The sequence below is a fragment of the Lactuca sativa genome, chromosome 9, assembly GCF_002870075.4.
Source record: "Lactuca sativa cultivar Salinas chromosome 9, Lsat_Salinas_v11, whole genome shotgun sequence".
Lineage (NCBI taxonomy): Eukaryota > Viridiplantae > Streptophyta > Magnoliopsida > Asterales > Asteraceae > Lactuca > Lactuca sativa.
In genome coordinates this window covers 119,728,668-119,747,049 of record NC_056631.2, presented here as the reverse complement: position 1 = coordinate 119,747,049, position 18,382 = coordinate 119,728,668, and the positions used below count along the sequence as shown (strand labels likewise).

At 41.3% G+C, this 18,382-nt stretch overlaps 1 protein-coding gene across 1 annotated transcript in view; it reads right to left on the bottom strand.

The window, feature by feature from the left end:
- LOC111915563 (uncharacterized) overlaps nt 1-17,978 on the bottom strand; it is a 72,886-nt gene extending 54,908 nt beyond the window's left edge. Inside the window, exon 1 of the mRNA XM_023911214.1 lies at nt 17,424-17,978. Within this exon, the coding sequence (XP_023766982.1) occupies nt 17,424-17,978 (555 nt within the window). The remainder of the gene's footprint in view (nt 1-17,423) is intronic.
- Between the last annotated feature and the right edge of the window lie 404 nt (nt 17,979-18,382).

Genomic DNA, 18,382 nt, shown 5'->3' with positions numbered 1-18,382 from the left:
TGTGACCTGCTACAAGTGTGGAAAGGTTGGACATTTTGCCAATGAATGTCCGAACAACAAAAGGATGTGTTTTGGGTGTAATGAAGAGGGGTTGGCTGAAGGAAGTATTGGAGACTCTGAGGGTAGAGAGGTTGTATGACAAGTTCTCTACGTGTGATTTTTGGCTGCGGGAGGTAGGGTGTAAGTGAGCCGAGCTACTCGTGAGCTACTCGAGATCAACTCATTAAAAGCTCGAATCGAAATCGAATTAAACCAGTCCGAGCCGAGCTCGAGCCTAAATATGAGGCTCGTTTACTAAACGAGCTCGAACCGAGCTTCAATTAGTGGGTTCGCGAGCCTAAACGAGCATATATATATATATATATATATATATATATATATATATATATATATATATATATATATATATATATATATATATATATGTGTGTGTGTGTGTGTGTATAGGCTCGTTTAGGCTTGCGAGCTTACTAAATTGTTCACAAGCCAAGCCTGAGCTTCATTTTAAGGCTCGAATCGAGCTCGAGCTTATTCAAAATTAAACGACCCGAGCTCGAGCATGGTCAGGCTCGGGCTCGGCTCGAATCATTTACACCCCTAGCAGGAGGTATAGTTTTTGGGGCACATCATCAACCAGGAGGGTATTTCGGTTGATCCAGCCAAGGTTGAGGCATTGATGCGGTGGGAAGTACCGAAGAATGCTTTTGAGATCCGTAGCTTCTTGGGTCTAGCGGGCTACTATCGGGGATTCATCCAGGATTTCTCCAAGATTGTTGTGCCCTTGACCCGCTTGGCCAAGAAGAATGTGACATTTCGATGGGGTACGAATCAGCAGTTGGCTTTTGAGACCCTGAGACGAAGGTTATGCGAGGCTCTGATCCTAGTACTACCCGAGGGGTTAGATGATTTGGTAGTGTACTGTGACGCATCGATTTTAGGGTTAGGCGCGATACTGATGCAGAGGGGGCATGTGATAGCGTTCGCCTCGAGGCAGTTGAAGCCTCACGAGGGGAATTACCGCACTCACGACCTGGAATTGGGGCAGTGGTGTTTGCCCTCAAGATTCGGAGGCACTACTTGTATGGGGTGCGGTGTACCATCTATACTGATCACAAGAGTTTGAAGTATTTGATGGATTAAAACAAATTCAACATGCGACATAGGAGGTGGTTGGACGTGCTAAAGGACAATGATTGCGAGATCCTATACCATCTCGGGAAGGCCGACATGGTGGCCAATGCTTTGAGCCGCAAGGCGGCAGGTTCCCCGGTTGGGAACGTTTGTTGAGGATGACCGTGATCTCTCCATTGTTGGATATGATCAAGGAGGCTCAGGTCGAAGGGTGAAGAAGGAGAATTGGAAGATAGAGCGGATTCAGGTTCAGTATCCTTTGTTTGTTAGGGATAGTCGTGGCAATCTGTCATAGTGTGGCCGGGTATGGGTACCGGTGATTGGAGGAGTTAGGCAGGAACTATTGGAGGAAGCACATAAGTCCAAGTTCTCTACACATTCGGGGGCAACAAAGATGTATAGATATTTGAGGCTGAGTTATTGGTGGCCCTGCATGAAGCGGGAGATCGCCTGGTTTGTGGAGCGGTGCTTGACTTGCAGGAAGGTCAAGGCCGAGCATCAGCGGCCTCATGGCAAGGTTCAGCTGCTACCCATTCCCATGTGGAAGTGGGAAGAGATTACTATGGACTTCATTATGAAGTTACCTTCGAAGTCTAATGCCCTAAAAATTCATGTAGATTACTTAACATCTGTTTCAGGTATTAAGTAATCTACTTGAATTTTTAGGGTTTATGCATGGACTCGGCGAGTTGGATGCCCCAACTCGTTGAGTAGAGGCCATCTCATGGACACGGGGGCAGGACCTACTTGACAAGTCGGAAGTATCGACTCAACGAGTAGTAGCTGAAGAGAGAAAACCCTAATTTTAGAGTTTGCACCCTATATAATCTCCTTAAGGCCCATGAGGCTGACCTCCCATCAGTCTCCCAACCCTAAGAACGTCTATGCTAAACCCTAATCCCCATTCTCTTTCATTTTGTGGGCTAGAGTGTCTTGAGAAGTTTGAAAATAAAGAGTTAGTGAGAAGAAGAAGAAGGTCCAATAAACCAAGCCCTCATTCTTGAACTTGACCATCTTGTGGACTGTGGTAAGTCTCCAAGATTCAATTTATATCTTAGGATATGGCTAGATCTTGAGTTTACTCTTCATTTTCTTTCATTCCTATTGATTGCATGCATGGGGTTCATAAAGTTTGCAACTTTATGGATCTCTAGGGCAAAATAGTCCCAAGGTGGGCTGGATCAAACTTTTGATCAAGCAAGGATGCCATGCAAGCGTTGTAGAGCATATTTCCCCCTTTTTGGCCATTTTGACTTAAAGACATGCATTGGAAGTGCATGTCCATAAAGCCTCCATCTTTGGAAAGTTTTGAGGACTAGAAAATCCTTTAGAAAGGAGGGATTCCAGATCCCTAAAGTTTTGGGAATGCATGGCAAGGCTTTTGAGCTCTCCAACCTTGGGTAAGGACGTTAGAGCATTCGGTGTGGTAACAGAGGGGAAAGTTGGAAAGTTTATCCCTCTGGACACCTTAGGGTTTCAGATCTAAGCCATGAAGTCCCTGTATTTGGTGAATCATCAGAATAAGCAAACATGGAGGGGGACACGACGAGTGGCCCTAGCAACTCGACGAGTTAGATTGGGTTTCCTTGCCTTCTGGATATCAAGTGAACTCGTCGAGTTGATGATGAAACTCGATGAGTTGGCTAGGGTTTGATCAGATTTTCTGGACTCCGAAGGAGCTCGACGAGTTGCTAAATGCACACAACGAGCTGGGGTCGACATGGAATGTTAACCTTGACTTTGGCCAGGGTTGACCAGAGTTGACTTCGAGGGTAATTATCGGATTATGATAAGTTAATCTCATAATGCTTATAGGAAGTTGATTGGAGTTGCGCGCTGGGACATATTGGATCTTATCTTGTCATCACAACATTCGTGAGAGGTGAGTCATCTCACCATACCAATGGGTCTAAGGCACGAAGTGTAACACTGTAATTTTTCAAACAATTTTTCACATTTTAAAATCATATTTTCATTCATAAACATTATAAAATCTCATCGTTTCACATATCAATCCATATAACACAACCCAAGATCATAATGTATAAAAACTCCTCATGTGTGTACAGATCATGTCGGCGCCTTCCCGCGATCCTCACTGGTACCTGAAACACATAACACCAAACACTGTAAGCAAATATGCTTAGTAAGGAATACCACGTGCAACAAATACTAGCCACTCAAGGCTATAACTCTGTATGACCCTCTGGTCAAAGTGTCTCGGTGGGACCCTCCAGTCCCACAACTCTGTGGACCATTCAGTCCTAACTCTGTAAACTCTGAATCACATAGCATAGAATCACATAGATATCACATCATGTAATAGCATACAATATACTCTGTCACATAAATCTAATTACCACTCTAGGTAAAGTATAGTGATAAGACTCACCTCGGATAACTCGTTAAATCTCGAACTCTGAAATACTACACTAGCCTCCGCCTAATCACATAAATAATTACTCTAATTAATACAACTTCTAAAGGCTAGGCTAACCCCTCTCTATAAGTTCTATAAGAAGGGTAAAAGACCATTCTACCCTTCTAATGGCTCAAAAGTCCAAACACCAACTAAATCCTAAAAGTTAACAAAAGTCAACGGTCAAACTTTGACCAGATTCGTTGAATGCACTCGGGCGACTTAGCCACTCCACACTGGCCCTCTTAATCCTTCCAATCCCCACTTGGCACGACGAGTTCCCTCTCCACTCATTGGGTTACTCAGCAACGAATCATGGGGCAACCCCGATTTGACTCGTCGAGTCCACTTATGAACTCGGCGAGTTGCTCCCATGAAAACACTCATATGAACTCCTGAGGTCAGATCTAGTTCACTAATCTATAGATTTGGCTCCCCCATGACCAATAACCACATAAAGGTCGAATCTTGCTACACATGCATTGCTCCCAAGGCTCATTTTGGTGAAATCCCTTCTAACACGACAACCTATGTCCATTTCCTCCATAGAACCACAAAAAGCAAGATGGTTCAGGCTCTCTCGACCTCAAAAGGTCCAGATCTAGAGTTTAGCCCTCAATGCGACACTATACTCAACTAAACAAGCGATAAAAGCGTATAGAAAACCATAAATTCAATGCCCTTAAGCAAAACAGAAGGATAAGATCGAATAGCTACCTCAAACTTGAAGATCCAAGCTGAAAACCTACTGAAATGCAATCCCCCTGACCTCCCCTTGCTGGAAACACTTTCTCCTTTGCAAAATCACACCAAATATGATCGAATTAGCTCAATCTCTCTCATAACTCTCTCAAGCTCTCTAGGGTCTCTCTCTTAGGACTGGTAGCCGCAAACGGAGGCTATAAAGTCCTTTAAATAGGGCATAGACACCGAGAATTAGGGTTTCAATTCACAGAACGGACTCGTCGAGTCCACCCTTTCCGACTCATCGAGTCCGTTCATTTATCCAGTCAGCAATCGCGGTCGTATTCGACGAGTCTACGAATAAACTCGTCGAGCCCCTCTCTTTTTCTCAAAAATAAAATGATAAAATATAATACCTGGAAATCTGAATGTTACAATTCTCCCCCACTAGAATTTGGCTTCGCCCTCGAAGTCTTACTCCACAAACAACTTTGGATGCTGCTCATGCATCTCTAACTCCGGCTCCCAAGTCAGCTCGGACCCTCTACGATGTTGCCACTGGACCTGCACCAGTGGCACCTCATTGTTCCTCAGAACCTTGATCTTCCGATCCATAATTGCGACTAGCCTCTCAACATAATTCAGGCTGGCATACACCTGAATATCCTCCAACGGTACCACCGCCGACTCGTCGGCTATACACTTCCTCAACTGAGACACGTGGAAGGTATCATGGATCTGGCTCAACTCCGCAGGTAGCTCCAGACGATATGCTACCCTGCCTACCCTGGTAGTCACCCTGAACGGACCAATATACCATGGCCCCAGCTTGCCCCTCTTCCTGAATCGGATCACTCCTTTCCAAGGAGATACCTTCAGGAGTACGAAATCCCCCACCTGGAACTTAAGCTCGGATCTTCGCCTATCCGCATAACTCTTCTGGTGGCTCTAAGTTGTCAACAACCTCTGTCTAACCAGTTGTATCTGCTCAGTCGTCTGAAGCACTAACTCAGTGCTATCTGTCACTCGCTGCCCGACCTCTCCCCAGCATATGGGAGTCCGACACCTCCTCCCGTATAACAACTCAAAGGGAGGCATACCAATACTCGAATGGTGGCTGTTGTTATAAGAAAACTCAGCCAATGACAAATATGTGTCCCAACTTCCTCCTAAGTCCATCACACATGCTCGCAGCATGTCTTCGAGCGTCTGAATCGTCCGCTCACTCTGATCGTCCGTCTGTGGGTGGTATGCGGTACTAAAATGCAGCCTTGTACCCAACTCCTCATGGAATTTCTTCCAGAATCTGGAAGTGAAACTCACATCTCGATCTGAAAACGATCGAGATCGGCACTCCATGTCGCGATACCACCTCTCTCACATACAACTCTGCCAGCGTCTCAGCAGAAAAGCTCTCACCGATAGCAAGAAAGTGAGCGCTCTTCGTCATCCGATCAAAAATCAAACAAATTGCATCAACTCCCCTCGCAGTCTTTGGTAATTTGGTGATAAATTCCATTGAAATCTGTTCCCACTTCCACTCAGGAACCTCAAGTGGCTGCAACTTGCCATGTGGATGCTGGTGCTCGGCCTTCACCCTGCGACAGGTCAAGCACCTCTTTACGAACTATGCGGCATCGCTCTTCATACAAGGACACCAATACTCCCTCTTCAGGTCCAAATACATCTTAGTGGCCCTGGGATGGATCGAGAACCTTGATCTATGCGCCTCCTCCATCAGAATGGTATGTGCCTGACTTCATACGACACCTAAATCCGACCCTGAAAGGTCATAAGCCCACGGTTATCGGGAATGAACTTAGATATTTGTCTGATCACCCGCTCTCTTTTGCGGTTCTCCGGTCTCATGGCCTCTACCTGGGCCTCCCGAATGGTGTCCAACACCGGAGTCATCACTGTCAATCTTAAACAAACATCTTGTAACGGGGCACTCTCTGCCCTGCGAATCAGGGCATCGGCTACCACATTACCCTTGCCCGGGTGGTACAGGATCTCACACTCATAATCCTTTACCACATCCAGCCATCTCCTATGGCTCATATTCAGGTTGGTCTGATCCATCATATACTATAAGCTCTTGTGATCCGTGTATATGGTACACCGGACCTTGTACATATAGTGACGCCATATCTTGAGGGTGAACACCATAGCCCCTAACTCCAGATCGTAAGTGGGATAACTCATCTCATGAGGCTTCAACTGCCTCGATGCATATGCTATCACATGACGTCTCTGCATCAGCACCGCACCCAATCCTGATATCGACGCGTCACAATACACCACAAAATCCTCCATCCCCCCGGAAGGGCTAACACTGGGGCTTCGCATAATCTCTGGCGAAGTGTCTCGAATGAGGCCTGCTGCTCTGGACCCTAACTGAAAGCTACGCCCTTCTGGGTCAACCTGGTGAGAGGAACAACAATCTTGGAGAAATCTCTGATAAATCTCCGATAATAGCCGGCCAACCCCAGAAAACTCCTGATCTCTAAGGGGGATCTCGGCACCTCCCAACTCATCACTTCCTCAATCTTGGCCGGATCGACCAATATCTCATTCTGGTTGACGAGGTGTTCTAAGAACTGGACCTCTCATAACCAGAAATCACACTTGGAGAATTTGGCTTCAAGCCTCTCCGATCTCAGAACTCCGAGGACCTCCCTCAAATTCTCCTGATGCTGCTCTCTGGATCTCGAATACCACAATATGTCATCGATGAACACGATCACTGAACGATCCAACATCGACCTGCACACCCTGTTCGTGAGATCCATGAACACCGCCGGTCCATTGGTGAGCCCGAAAGGCATCACCACGAACTCGTAATGCCCATAACGAGTCCCGAACGTTGTCTTCTAGATATCCTCCTCACGCACTCTCATCTGATGATATCCAGACCTCAGATCAATCTTGGAGAACCAAGACGCTCCCTGCAGCTAATCGAACAAATCGTCGATCCTCGGTAAGGAGTAACAGTCTTGACCGTCAGCTTGTTCAACTCCCGGTAATCATTGCACATCCGGTGTGTACCATCCTTTTTCTTGACAAAAAGGATCGGCGCTCCCTACGGCGAGATACTCGGCCATATAAACCCCTTTCCCAGCAGCTCCTGAAGCTGCGAGGATAACTCCTACATCTCTGGAGGCGCAAGGTAATAGGGCGCCTTGGCGATAGGCGCGGCCTTCGGAACCAAATCGATACGGAGCTCCACCTGCCTCTCGGGAGGCATACCCGGCAATTCCTTGGGGAAAACATCCGGGAACTCACGCACTATCGGAACCTCATCGACCGACCTCGGTCTCTCTGCACCTACTCTTGTATCCACCACATAAGCCACAAACCCGCTACAGCCCTGTTGTAGACTCTGCCTCGCTCTAGCGGCCGAACAAAATGCTGAACCGGAACGGGTACCCTCACCATAAACTGTAAGAACTCCCCCACTAGGGTCTCGTATGGTCAGCAGCTGTCGCTCGCAGTCGATAACCGCTCTAAATCTGCTCAACCAGTCCATGCCCACGATGACACAGACATCTCCCATCGCAATCGGGACGAAATCAACTGGAAACTCAAAGCCGTAGATCTCGAGTACACATCCTCGAATCACATCAGTGGCATACACCGCTATCTCATCAGCTATGGAAACTCGCAAAGGTCGACTCAACGCCTCACGACAGATACTGATGTGCTGACTAAAGGCTAACAACACAAAAGACCGACTCGCACCCGAGTCAAATAACACCAAAGCAGGTATAGAACTCACAAGAAATGTACCTACACGTATCACAATATAAGCACAACACCACAAACTCAAAATAAATAGATGAAAGAATACATACCAGCCACAACATCTGGCGCTACGCGGACCTCCTCCGCTATCAACTAGAAGGCTCTCTCGCGAGCCTTTGGCGCCTCAGCCTTCATTGGCCGACTCTATGCAGCTCGAATGGCAACATGGGCAGATCCCTGTGATGCTCCCTGGGATGACCCTCGCAACTGCGGGCACTCAGCCTTCCGGTGTCCGGTCTGGTTGCAGTGAAAACAGACTGCAAACCCCTTGGGGAAATCCTTGGCCATGTGCCCCTCCTTGCCACACTTGTAGCAAGACCCTGCTCTGCAAACCCCCTCATGACCCTTGCCGCACTTGCCATAAGTGCGGCCCTTCTGGTTCCCTTATCTCGAATCGGCAGGCTTGGCCCGCTTGGTTGACGGTTGGGACTGAGCCGGTCGCCGACCCCTCCCCTAAGACTCCGCCTCCTCTCTCGCCTGAGTCTGCACCTCTATCTCCCTCTTTTAAGCATTTGCCTGTACCTCGGCAAATGTCCGGTATGACGAGTTCGCCAGGAACTCTCGTATGTCCCTCCTCAGAATACTTATATACCGACTCATACGTGCCTGCTCGGTAGACACGTGCTCAGGGCAGAACATCGCCCTCTCATGGAACATCCTGGTGATCATAGTAACAGACTCAGTACCCTGCTTGAGGGTCAGAAACTCCTGGGCCAATCACTCCCTGTCCACTGGGGGAACATACTTATCACGGAACATGGCGGTGAACCTCTCCCAGGTCACCGCATCAAGCTCAGCAAGCGAATAGTGCGATGTAACAAACTTCCACCAGTCCTTCGCTCCCAAGCGAAGCTGGTTCAGCGCGAACTGAACCCTTAGATGCTCCGTACATGAACACGTATAGAAGCATCCCTTAATATCAGAAACCCATCTCATCGTAGCAATCGGATCCTGCGTCCCATCAAACTCTGGTGGCTTCGTGTTGCTGAACTCCCGAAACATCAACGAATCACCACCCTGAGGTCTGGGAGCAGCAATAGCTGCGGTAGCTGCAACGGCTGCAACATTAGTAACCGTTGCGTATCTCTCATCAAAAGTCTCAATCAGTGTGGTCTTAATAGACTTGAACATCTCTGGAATCTCTAGGTGGATGGTAGCAGCCACCTCCTAATGAATCAGCCTGCAGATCTCCTCATCACTGACACCATTGCTCTCAGGTGTGTGGCGTGTCCTAAACATGATGTCTCTCTGAAATACAACACAAAATATCAGAGACTCGCTTAAGTGTACACACACTTGATATCCCATTCCTACTCGATCCCTGGTACCCTAAGGATTCTTACTTGGGCTGCACACTGATCTGATGTCTTCAATAGTACGGGCCCAATACTACCGTCCACACCGCATCGGTATTCACCCCAAGTCCTCCTCCCAGGATTCCAAATCCGACGTACTCTACTCTTACTATGCATAGTCTACTCTCTAGCAAATCTCTCATAAGCCCCTTGCTGCTATCTACTCACTCTCAAGCATCTCCTAGCAGCAAAACCCCTAGGCTAAGGCATCACAAATCAGGCCACTCTAGTCCTAATAAGAATACCTAGCTTACTCTAGCATGCATAACATTTATCTCATATCTCATAACACATAATACAAGGGTATTTTGGGAAATCACTATTCGGGCGCTGGCTAATCGTACACACTGCTCTCTGCTCTGCTCTTTTCAAAACGTTTTTACTCTTTTAGAAAAATTTGTTTTATTTCGAAAACAAATCTTCAAATCCTCAGTTTGAGTTCAAATGCGCTCGAAGGTGCATCCGAATCCCTCAAACCAAGGCTCTGGTACTAACTTGTAACACTGTAATTTTTCAAACAATTCTTCACATTTTAAAAACATATTTTCATTCATAAACATTATAAAATCTCATAGTTTCACATATCAATCCGTATAACACAACCTAAGATCATAATGTATAAAAAGTCCTCATGTGTGTACTGATCATGCCAGCGCTTTCCCGAGATCCTCACTGGTACCTAAACACATAACACCAAACACTTTAAGCATAAATGCTTAGTAAGTTACCTAAAATACCATGTGCAACATATATTAGCCACTCGAGGCTATAACTATGTATGACCCTCAGGTCAAAATGTCTCAGTGGGACCCTCCAGTCCCACAACTCTGTGGACCCTCTGGTCCTAACTCTGTAAACTCTGAATCACATATAGCACAGAATCACAAAGATATCACATCATGTAATAGCATACAATATACTCTGTCACATAACTCTAATTACCACTCTAGGTAAAGTATAGTGAGAAGACTCACCTCGGATAACTCGGTCAATCTCGAACTCTGAAATAATGCACTAGCCTCCGCCTAATCACATAAATAATTACTCTAATTAATACAACTTCTAAAGTCTAGGCTAACCCCTCTCTATAAGTTCTATAAGAAGGGTAAAAGACCATCTACCCCTCTAATGGCTCAAAAGTCCAAACACTGACTAAACCCTAAAAGTCAACAAAAGTCAACGGTCAAACTTTGACGAGAGTCGTCGAGTGCACTCGGGCGACTCGGCCAATCCACACTGGCCCTCTTAATCCTTCCAAGCCCCACTTGGCACGACGAGTTCCCTCTCCACTCGTCGGGTTACTCAGCAACGAATCGCGGGGCAACCCCGACTCAACTCGTCGAGTCCACTTATGAACTCGGTGAGTTGCTCCCATGACAACACTCATCTGACCTCCTGTGGTCAGATCTAGTTCACTAATCTATAGATCTGGCTCCCCCATGACCAATAACCATGTAAACGTCGAATCTTGCTACACATGCATTGCTCCCAAGGCTCATTTTGGTGAAATCCCTTCTAACACGGCAACCTATGTCCATTTCCTCCATAGAACCACAAAAAGCAGGATGGTTCAGGCTCTCTGGACCTCAAAAGGTCCAGATCTAGAGTTTAGCCCTCAATGGGACGCTATACTTAACTAAACAATCCATAAAAGCATATAGAAAACCCTAAATTCAATGCGCTTAAGCAAAACAGAAGGATAGGATTGAATAGCTACCTCAAACGTGTACTCTCTAAGACATTTTGTGGGACATTCTGATGTTTTGAAATAAAATTTTTAATTGATATGAACTTTGAAAACAATTGTATTTGGATTTCGTGGTTATGGAAATATGTGTTTTCACTATTTAAAAATGAAAATTTTCTTTTGAAAATTTGGGTCGTTACAAAAGCCTTTGGCTGACTCATGTAGACGTCCTCAGATAACTTCTCGTTAAGGAAAGTCGTTTTTACATTCCTTTGCTAGATTTCATAATCATGAAATGCAGTTATAGTAATCATATTCCTGATAGAATTTATCGTAGCTACTGGTGAAAAGGTCTCGTCATAGTCAATCCCTTGGGTTTGCGTAAAACCCTTTGCGACCAGCCTAACTTTGAAAGTGTGTACTTTCCTATCCATGCCAGTCTTCTTCTTGAAGATCCATTTTCACCCGATTGTCTTACAACCAAGTACATGATAAAATGAGTTCCACACTTGTTTATCATACATGGACTGAATCTCACTCTCTTATGCCTCCGTCTATCTTGCAGTCGTAGGGCCTGCCATTGATTCCTTGTAGTTAGCAAGTTCATAAAAATTTACCATTGTTTGATCATTGATAAACGTATCACCATCCGATGTAATATTGAAGACCATAGAACATCAGTGTCATGCTAACCCTACTGGTTCGACGAAGGGGTAATGAGTTTCAACTAGCTCAACTGGAATTTCTTCCTCAAGCTAAGTGCTAGTGTTGTCAGAGGTTCCTTCATTCCATGAATCTTGAATTTCTTCAAGATCATTAACACTCCTATTGTCCTCTTGAATATGATCTCTCATTCACGAAAGACTCCTCTTTGAGCTACCAAACCACATTCTTACTAGGTCTATAGAACAAATATCCAAAGGAATTTTGTGGGTAGCCAATGAAATAACACTTCTCAACTATGGGTTTGAGTTTTTCATGTGTCTCTCATCTTATGAGTGCCCCACAACCCAATACCTTTATATTTGCAAGCAAGTGAGCCTTCCCTGTCCACATTTCATGAGGTGTTTTGGCAACCTTCTTTGTTGGAATACGATTCAAGATATGGGTGGTTGTCTCTAGGGTATAGCCCTAGAAATGAATAGGAAAGGAAGCGTGACTCATCATGGAATGAACCATATCTAATAATGTTCGATTACACCCTCAACCACACCATTAAGTTCTGGTGTTCTGGGAGGAGTCAATTGTGAAGCAATTCCATATTCCATGAGATAGTCGTGGAACTTGATACTAAGATACTCACCACCTCTGTCAGATTTGATCATCTTTAACTTTCTACCCAATTGATTCTCGACTTCTTGCTTAAAATCTTTGAACTTTTCAAAGGTTTCTCATTTATGTTTGATCAAGTAAATATAATTATATATGCTATAATCATCCGTAAATGTCATGTAGTATCGATTAGCATCTCTTACGGCAGATCTAAATGGGCCACCTACAAATGTATGGATGAGGGTCAATAAACCTTCACCTCTTTCACATGTTCTAGTGAAAGGTGATTTTGTAATCTTACCCAAGAGAAGAGACTCGTACTCCTCATTTTTCATAAGATCAAATGATTCCAACACTCCATCCTTTTGGAGTTGGCCAATGCATTTCTTGATTATGTGCCCAAGACGACAATGCCACAAACATGCTTTGTCCATACCATTGGACGAATCAATATGAAACACATTATTGCCTAAGTTATCAACACAAGTCCAGTTTCATACACTCCATTACAAGGTAAAGTTTTAAACATAAAAACACGATTTTTGAAAGTAGAAATTGCACCAATATCATAATCAAAAGAATTTTTAAAACCTTGTATAAACAATGCATGAAATGAAATAATGTTTCATATCATTTCTGACGAGTAGCAACAATTTAATAAGTTAATCCTAACATCAGTACTAAAAACAAGCCCATTAATCCCAAGAACCCATGAATGAGAAAGTTATGTGTTATTGACTTGGATAGTGCAAATACCCGACGAGGAAGCCTTGACCCTTACATCCTTCAAGTCCTGAAAGTATTTTGGGTTACTTCTTCTCCAAGGACCCTTTTTGCCACAATGGAAGCAAGTAACCTCTTTTGGATCACTGATCGCAGGAACATCAAAGTTAGGCTTTGTCTTGGACCTACTACTATACCTTTCGGAATGGTCCTTCTATTTCTTGGTGGATTGGGAAGGAGCCTTCATCTTCTTCCCTTTTTTATGATCTAGTGGCTAGGACAGGAGAATTTTTTTACTATAGGAATCATCCCCGACTCAGCCGTTTGCAACTAATTATGGAATCGGTTTAATGTCGTCTCCTTGATGTTCAAATGATAGCTTAAGACAAATTAATCATAACTAAGAGGAAAGGAGTTTAGGACCATGTTAATGCCCAAATACTCATTGAATGACAGATTGAGCCTCTGGAGTTGATCTATGTACCTTTTCATTTTCTGTATGTGAGCACAAACCGATTCTCCTTCCTTGAGCTTGCATGCCATAAGAGATTTGACCACTTCAAAGCGCTCTTGTCTGGTCTTCTTTTGGAAATTTCAAGAAAGGTCAAGACTCGTCTCATATGGCCAGTATTACTCATAGAACTTGGCCAAGTCAGGTGCCATATTGGCCACCATGATGCAAGCGACCTTCGTGGCGTCATCAGAATGTTTGTTAGAGGAAGTAATTTCCTTAGGAATAGCAGTGGAATGATCGATTTCAACAAGAGGCTTATTGAGGACATATTCTATTCCCTCATATCAAAGATTCAACTTCAAGTTTTGATCCAATTCATGTCGTTGGGACCAGTGAGCTTCTCTTTTGGCAAAATCGAGAGTAGGGAGAAGTTTGAGTTTTAGGCAGCATTTTTGAGTAGTTGTGTGTTCACCATTTCCAGACATCTATATAAAGAGACTTAGTTTTTACTTAGTGATATAAATCCTTAATATTTTAACCCAAAATGAGTATTCAATGCTAGGATCCAAAAATACAATTCACAACAAAGAAATGGGATGACGTAATCCAAATGTGAATTTGCTATGGTATCTAATACAAATTTACCAATTTAATCTTTAATGAAATTCCTAGATCTTTTGAGATTCATTGAATTTTATCAATGACATGTTTAATCTCAGTTTATGCTCTTCAAATTGTGACCGGGATGCCGAGAATCACAAATAAGATGTGAATAACCATGCAAACCCGCTTGACAACATCGATGTCATTTATCACCTCAAATTAATATGCAGGTTAACCACACACACTCCATTAATAATGATAAATTTCTATTTGTCCATCACTTAACTTTATAGTCATAAATTAGTGTTTTGGTTAACCACAATGCTCCACTACCGACTTATAAAGAGTGATGTGCGTTTTCATGGATTAACATACATTTCACATTTTGTCCTCGAGTAACTAGAATTTGGATTTTCTAAATGTTTTAGTTACTTTATAGTATCATACTTTTAGAGGTAATGTCCTATCAACCCGTTCGGTTAACAACCCTCCACCATGTTGGGAGCGGTAGGTGAGAGTGGTCACCCATTCAAAGGTCATTTTACAGGTCGTTACCTTATAACCCCTTTATAGCATAGTTTCGAGAATGAGACCTACTAACGATTGAATTACTTTTCTTATACATATAGTGTGTGTGTGTATATATATATATATATATATATATATATATATATATATATATATATATATATATATATATATATATATATATATATAAGATGTATTTTAAAACTTTTCAAAATACAAGGTTTACATATTAATTAACTAAATTATCATATAATTAATTAATCAATTTAAACATATTATGAATTTATACCCTTTAATTACATTACTCTTAAATTAATTATTACATTCATAAGAGATAATTCAATTTAATTTTATCTAATTATAAATTATCAATCAAGGATATCTCCTAACATTTAAGGTTTTATGGATTATCACGCAATGCTTTCAAAATTCGGAATCTAAAAGAATTAATACATGATAATTACCAAAATTAACACATAAATCTGATTAGGAGGATGAAAAGTCAAAGTTGTGGAAAACGCTGAGCACACGTCGTGAGATCTAATTCTCAAGCCGTGAGATCAGTATTTCGAAAAAAACATTTTAGTTCTATTAAACTCATGTGCAATAAATGTTTGAAAAATCTAGTCTTTGATACCATTGATGGGTTTTATATATGACAACTATATACAATGTGGAAAACAATTAACAATTAATAGGGTACATGCATCCTATAAAAGATCTATGTCATACACTTTGATAGCAACATACATTGAACAGCTAAACTTGACTAACCCTAGTGTAAATCGAATATTACATAGTTTAGGATACATACCTTTGATTTGTTATAGGAAACAAACCTTTGATTTTTCATAGCTTCGAGAGACTAGCACCAAATAGATGATGACCTAATGGCTTATACCCAAACCTTAGCAACAAGAACATAAGACGAGTGAAGAGGAGGGTAAGGAATTTAGGCTACAGAAGAATAAGAATCCATGGCCGGAATTATAATCCTTATGGTACTATTTATAGGTGATAAAGAATCCTTGGATAACACTCAATTGAATATAATAGTAATATCTCAAAATAGGCAGTTATCCAAATCCTTTACTTATCCTCCAAGGCTTCCACAAAATGTCCCCATGAGGGAGGTTATAGAATCTCTTCATTGCTTTACTTTTGAACAATGTCACCCTTAGTCCCTACACTTCCAATTAATTTAATTAATCCTAAAAATTAATTCCAGTTAATTTCTTATTAATTCTAAATTAATAATTACCATTTCTAATTAATATATAATCATATAACATATTAATAAATTATCCTCTCTCTCCAAATATAATTCTTCTCAGTTGTTGGTTCTGAGGGCAACCCAAAAAGGACTTTGCTTTTATTTCAATAATATATTAATTTAGTTATTAGCTTAGACACCTAAATAAACGTATGGTTCAGTACTTCAAGAAAAGAAAGGGGTTATTCAATCTATGTTCTTTTTAATGCATTAAAGGAATTTATATTTAAAACACTGTTTGGTTTTCCATCCCACACTTTTATTAAAAAAAAACTATTCAAATCTTACATTGGTTCGTATCGCATAAACATTTAAAGTACTTTGTGATTTTGAAAAGAAAATTCTTATGTTTGGATGTAATGAGGCTGTTATTTTAAGTTCCTGTCACACTTTACCTTTACAGATCTATCGAATGTAAACGATATCCTCATTTCATGTAACTTTTTCAAAATTTTCCTTTTCATTTTTTATATTTATGCAGAAAATAAACGCTAAAATAACTAAAAATAAAATATTTTTGGTTTTTTATATAATGCGGAAAAATAGAAATTAAAATATTTTTGGACTTTTTCGACTATTTTTTATGCAAATGCAATGCAGAAAAGGAAAAAATGAAAAAAGTAACAAAAAAATTGAAATTTTTTAAACCTTCTAACAATAAATACATTTTTTGACACTAGCCCCCTCCAAGGCTTAAAATGAAATATTGTCCTCGATGCTTAAAGAGGAAATGAACAACTCAATAAAACAGATAAAAACAAAAGGTTGCAACTAGGAAAAAATGTATGTAATATGTTTGTAGAAATTTCTATTTCTGACGAAGATGTTGGCAAAAATTCTAAATTTCAGTAACTTAGAAGATCCTCTGGTTTCCCCACGCTTGCTTCGAGCTGCGGCCACTCTTTATTTAAAACGAACAAATAAACTATGCATCAGTTTGTCTCCCGAAAAGCCGCCTTTTTTTTTAAAGTCGTCGACTCGAGTGTGTCCAACCAGATTTGTTAAATAGTGTGGCTAGGACTTCTCTTTAACTCAACTATTTTCTTTCTCGATCTAGATCCCTTCACATATGGAAAAGATTTCTGATATGGTACGTGCACACATAACTGAAAGATTTTAGATTTTTATCAGATGAAATGTTTTTCTTCAGTCTTTTCAGAAATCACCTCATCCTTTTCCCCAAGCTTTTTCCTTTTTAACTTTTTCCTGATTCTTCCTTAGCATAATTCAGCTGCTCCTCCTTAAACTTGCCTTTTTTGTCAGCTTTATTTCAATCCCTTCAGCAGAAATCATATTCTCTTTCACCTTCCCAAGGTTGCTTTAGTTCAGCTCCTTTGAGGCATAATTAGTTATTTTTTTGTCTAAATATATTTCTTGCACAAAATCATCAGAAAGCTCACAATAGTCCTCAGGTAAAGGACTGTTTGTACCCGAAATTTAATAGAAAGATTATTAGTTGGAATATCAACATCTTTTATTTTGAAGTTTACCTCATTACATTCAAATTTCGTATAGAGTGTACTAGCAAAAACATCAATTTTCGATTTAGCAGTTTCCATAAAAGGCATTCCAAAAATAATAGAGTTTTTGTCTGATACGTCTAAATTGCTCATGTCCAAGATGTAAAAATAAGCTGGAAAAATTAAGACATTCACTTGGACAAGAACATCCTCCAATACACCTTTTGGGTGTAATGTCGAGTAATCAGCCAACTGAATGATAGTCCCCGTCTTTTGTAAAGATCCCAATTTTAATTTTTCAAAAATAGAAAAGGGAAATACATTGATTGAAGCACCTAGGTCACACACAACTTTTGAAAAATTTAGGCTTCCCAATTTACAAGGAATCAGGATAATTCTCGGATGCTTGCACTTTGGAGGTAAGTCTTTTTGCAAAATAGCATTTTTCACCTTACGAAAGGTGTCCATGATTTCCTCGTTCTCTCGCTCGTGCTTCATGCTTTTCAATCGTGAAGGGAATGGTAGAACTTGCTTGTATTCCTTCAAAATTGGCTTCACTGGCTTGGGAGTTTCTTTTTCATCCATCTTTTAAGATTCTTTCTTATCTAAAACTTCTTTAATTGTCTTTATTTTTAATAATATTTCTAAGGTAGTGTGATGATTGTCACCTCCTGAGGTTTTATGTCGGAGATCTTGAATGATCAAGAGTTTTCTTCATATATTCTTCTTACTTTTTTTTTTGTTACACTCATCTATCACATTTTACATTGCTTTTACATAATTTATTAAGCAAATTTATATGTGATTACATCTTTATTATACAACATTTATCTTGGGGTACTTTATAGTATCTTGATCTTTTTGAACATATTATTATTCTTTTCAAAATTTCTACATATCTGCCACTTTAAGAGTATTTTTGTCCCAATTTCAAAATGTAACATTATGTAACTTATTTTCCTTATAAAAAGCCATATAATTACTGTCAT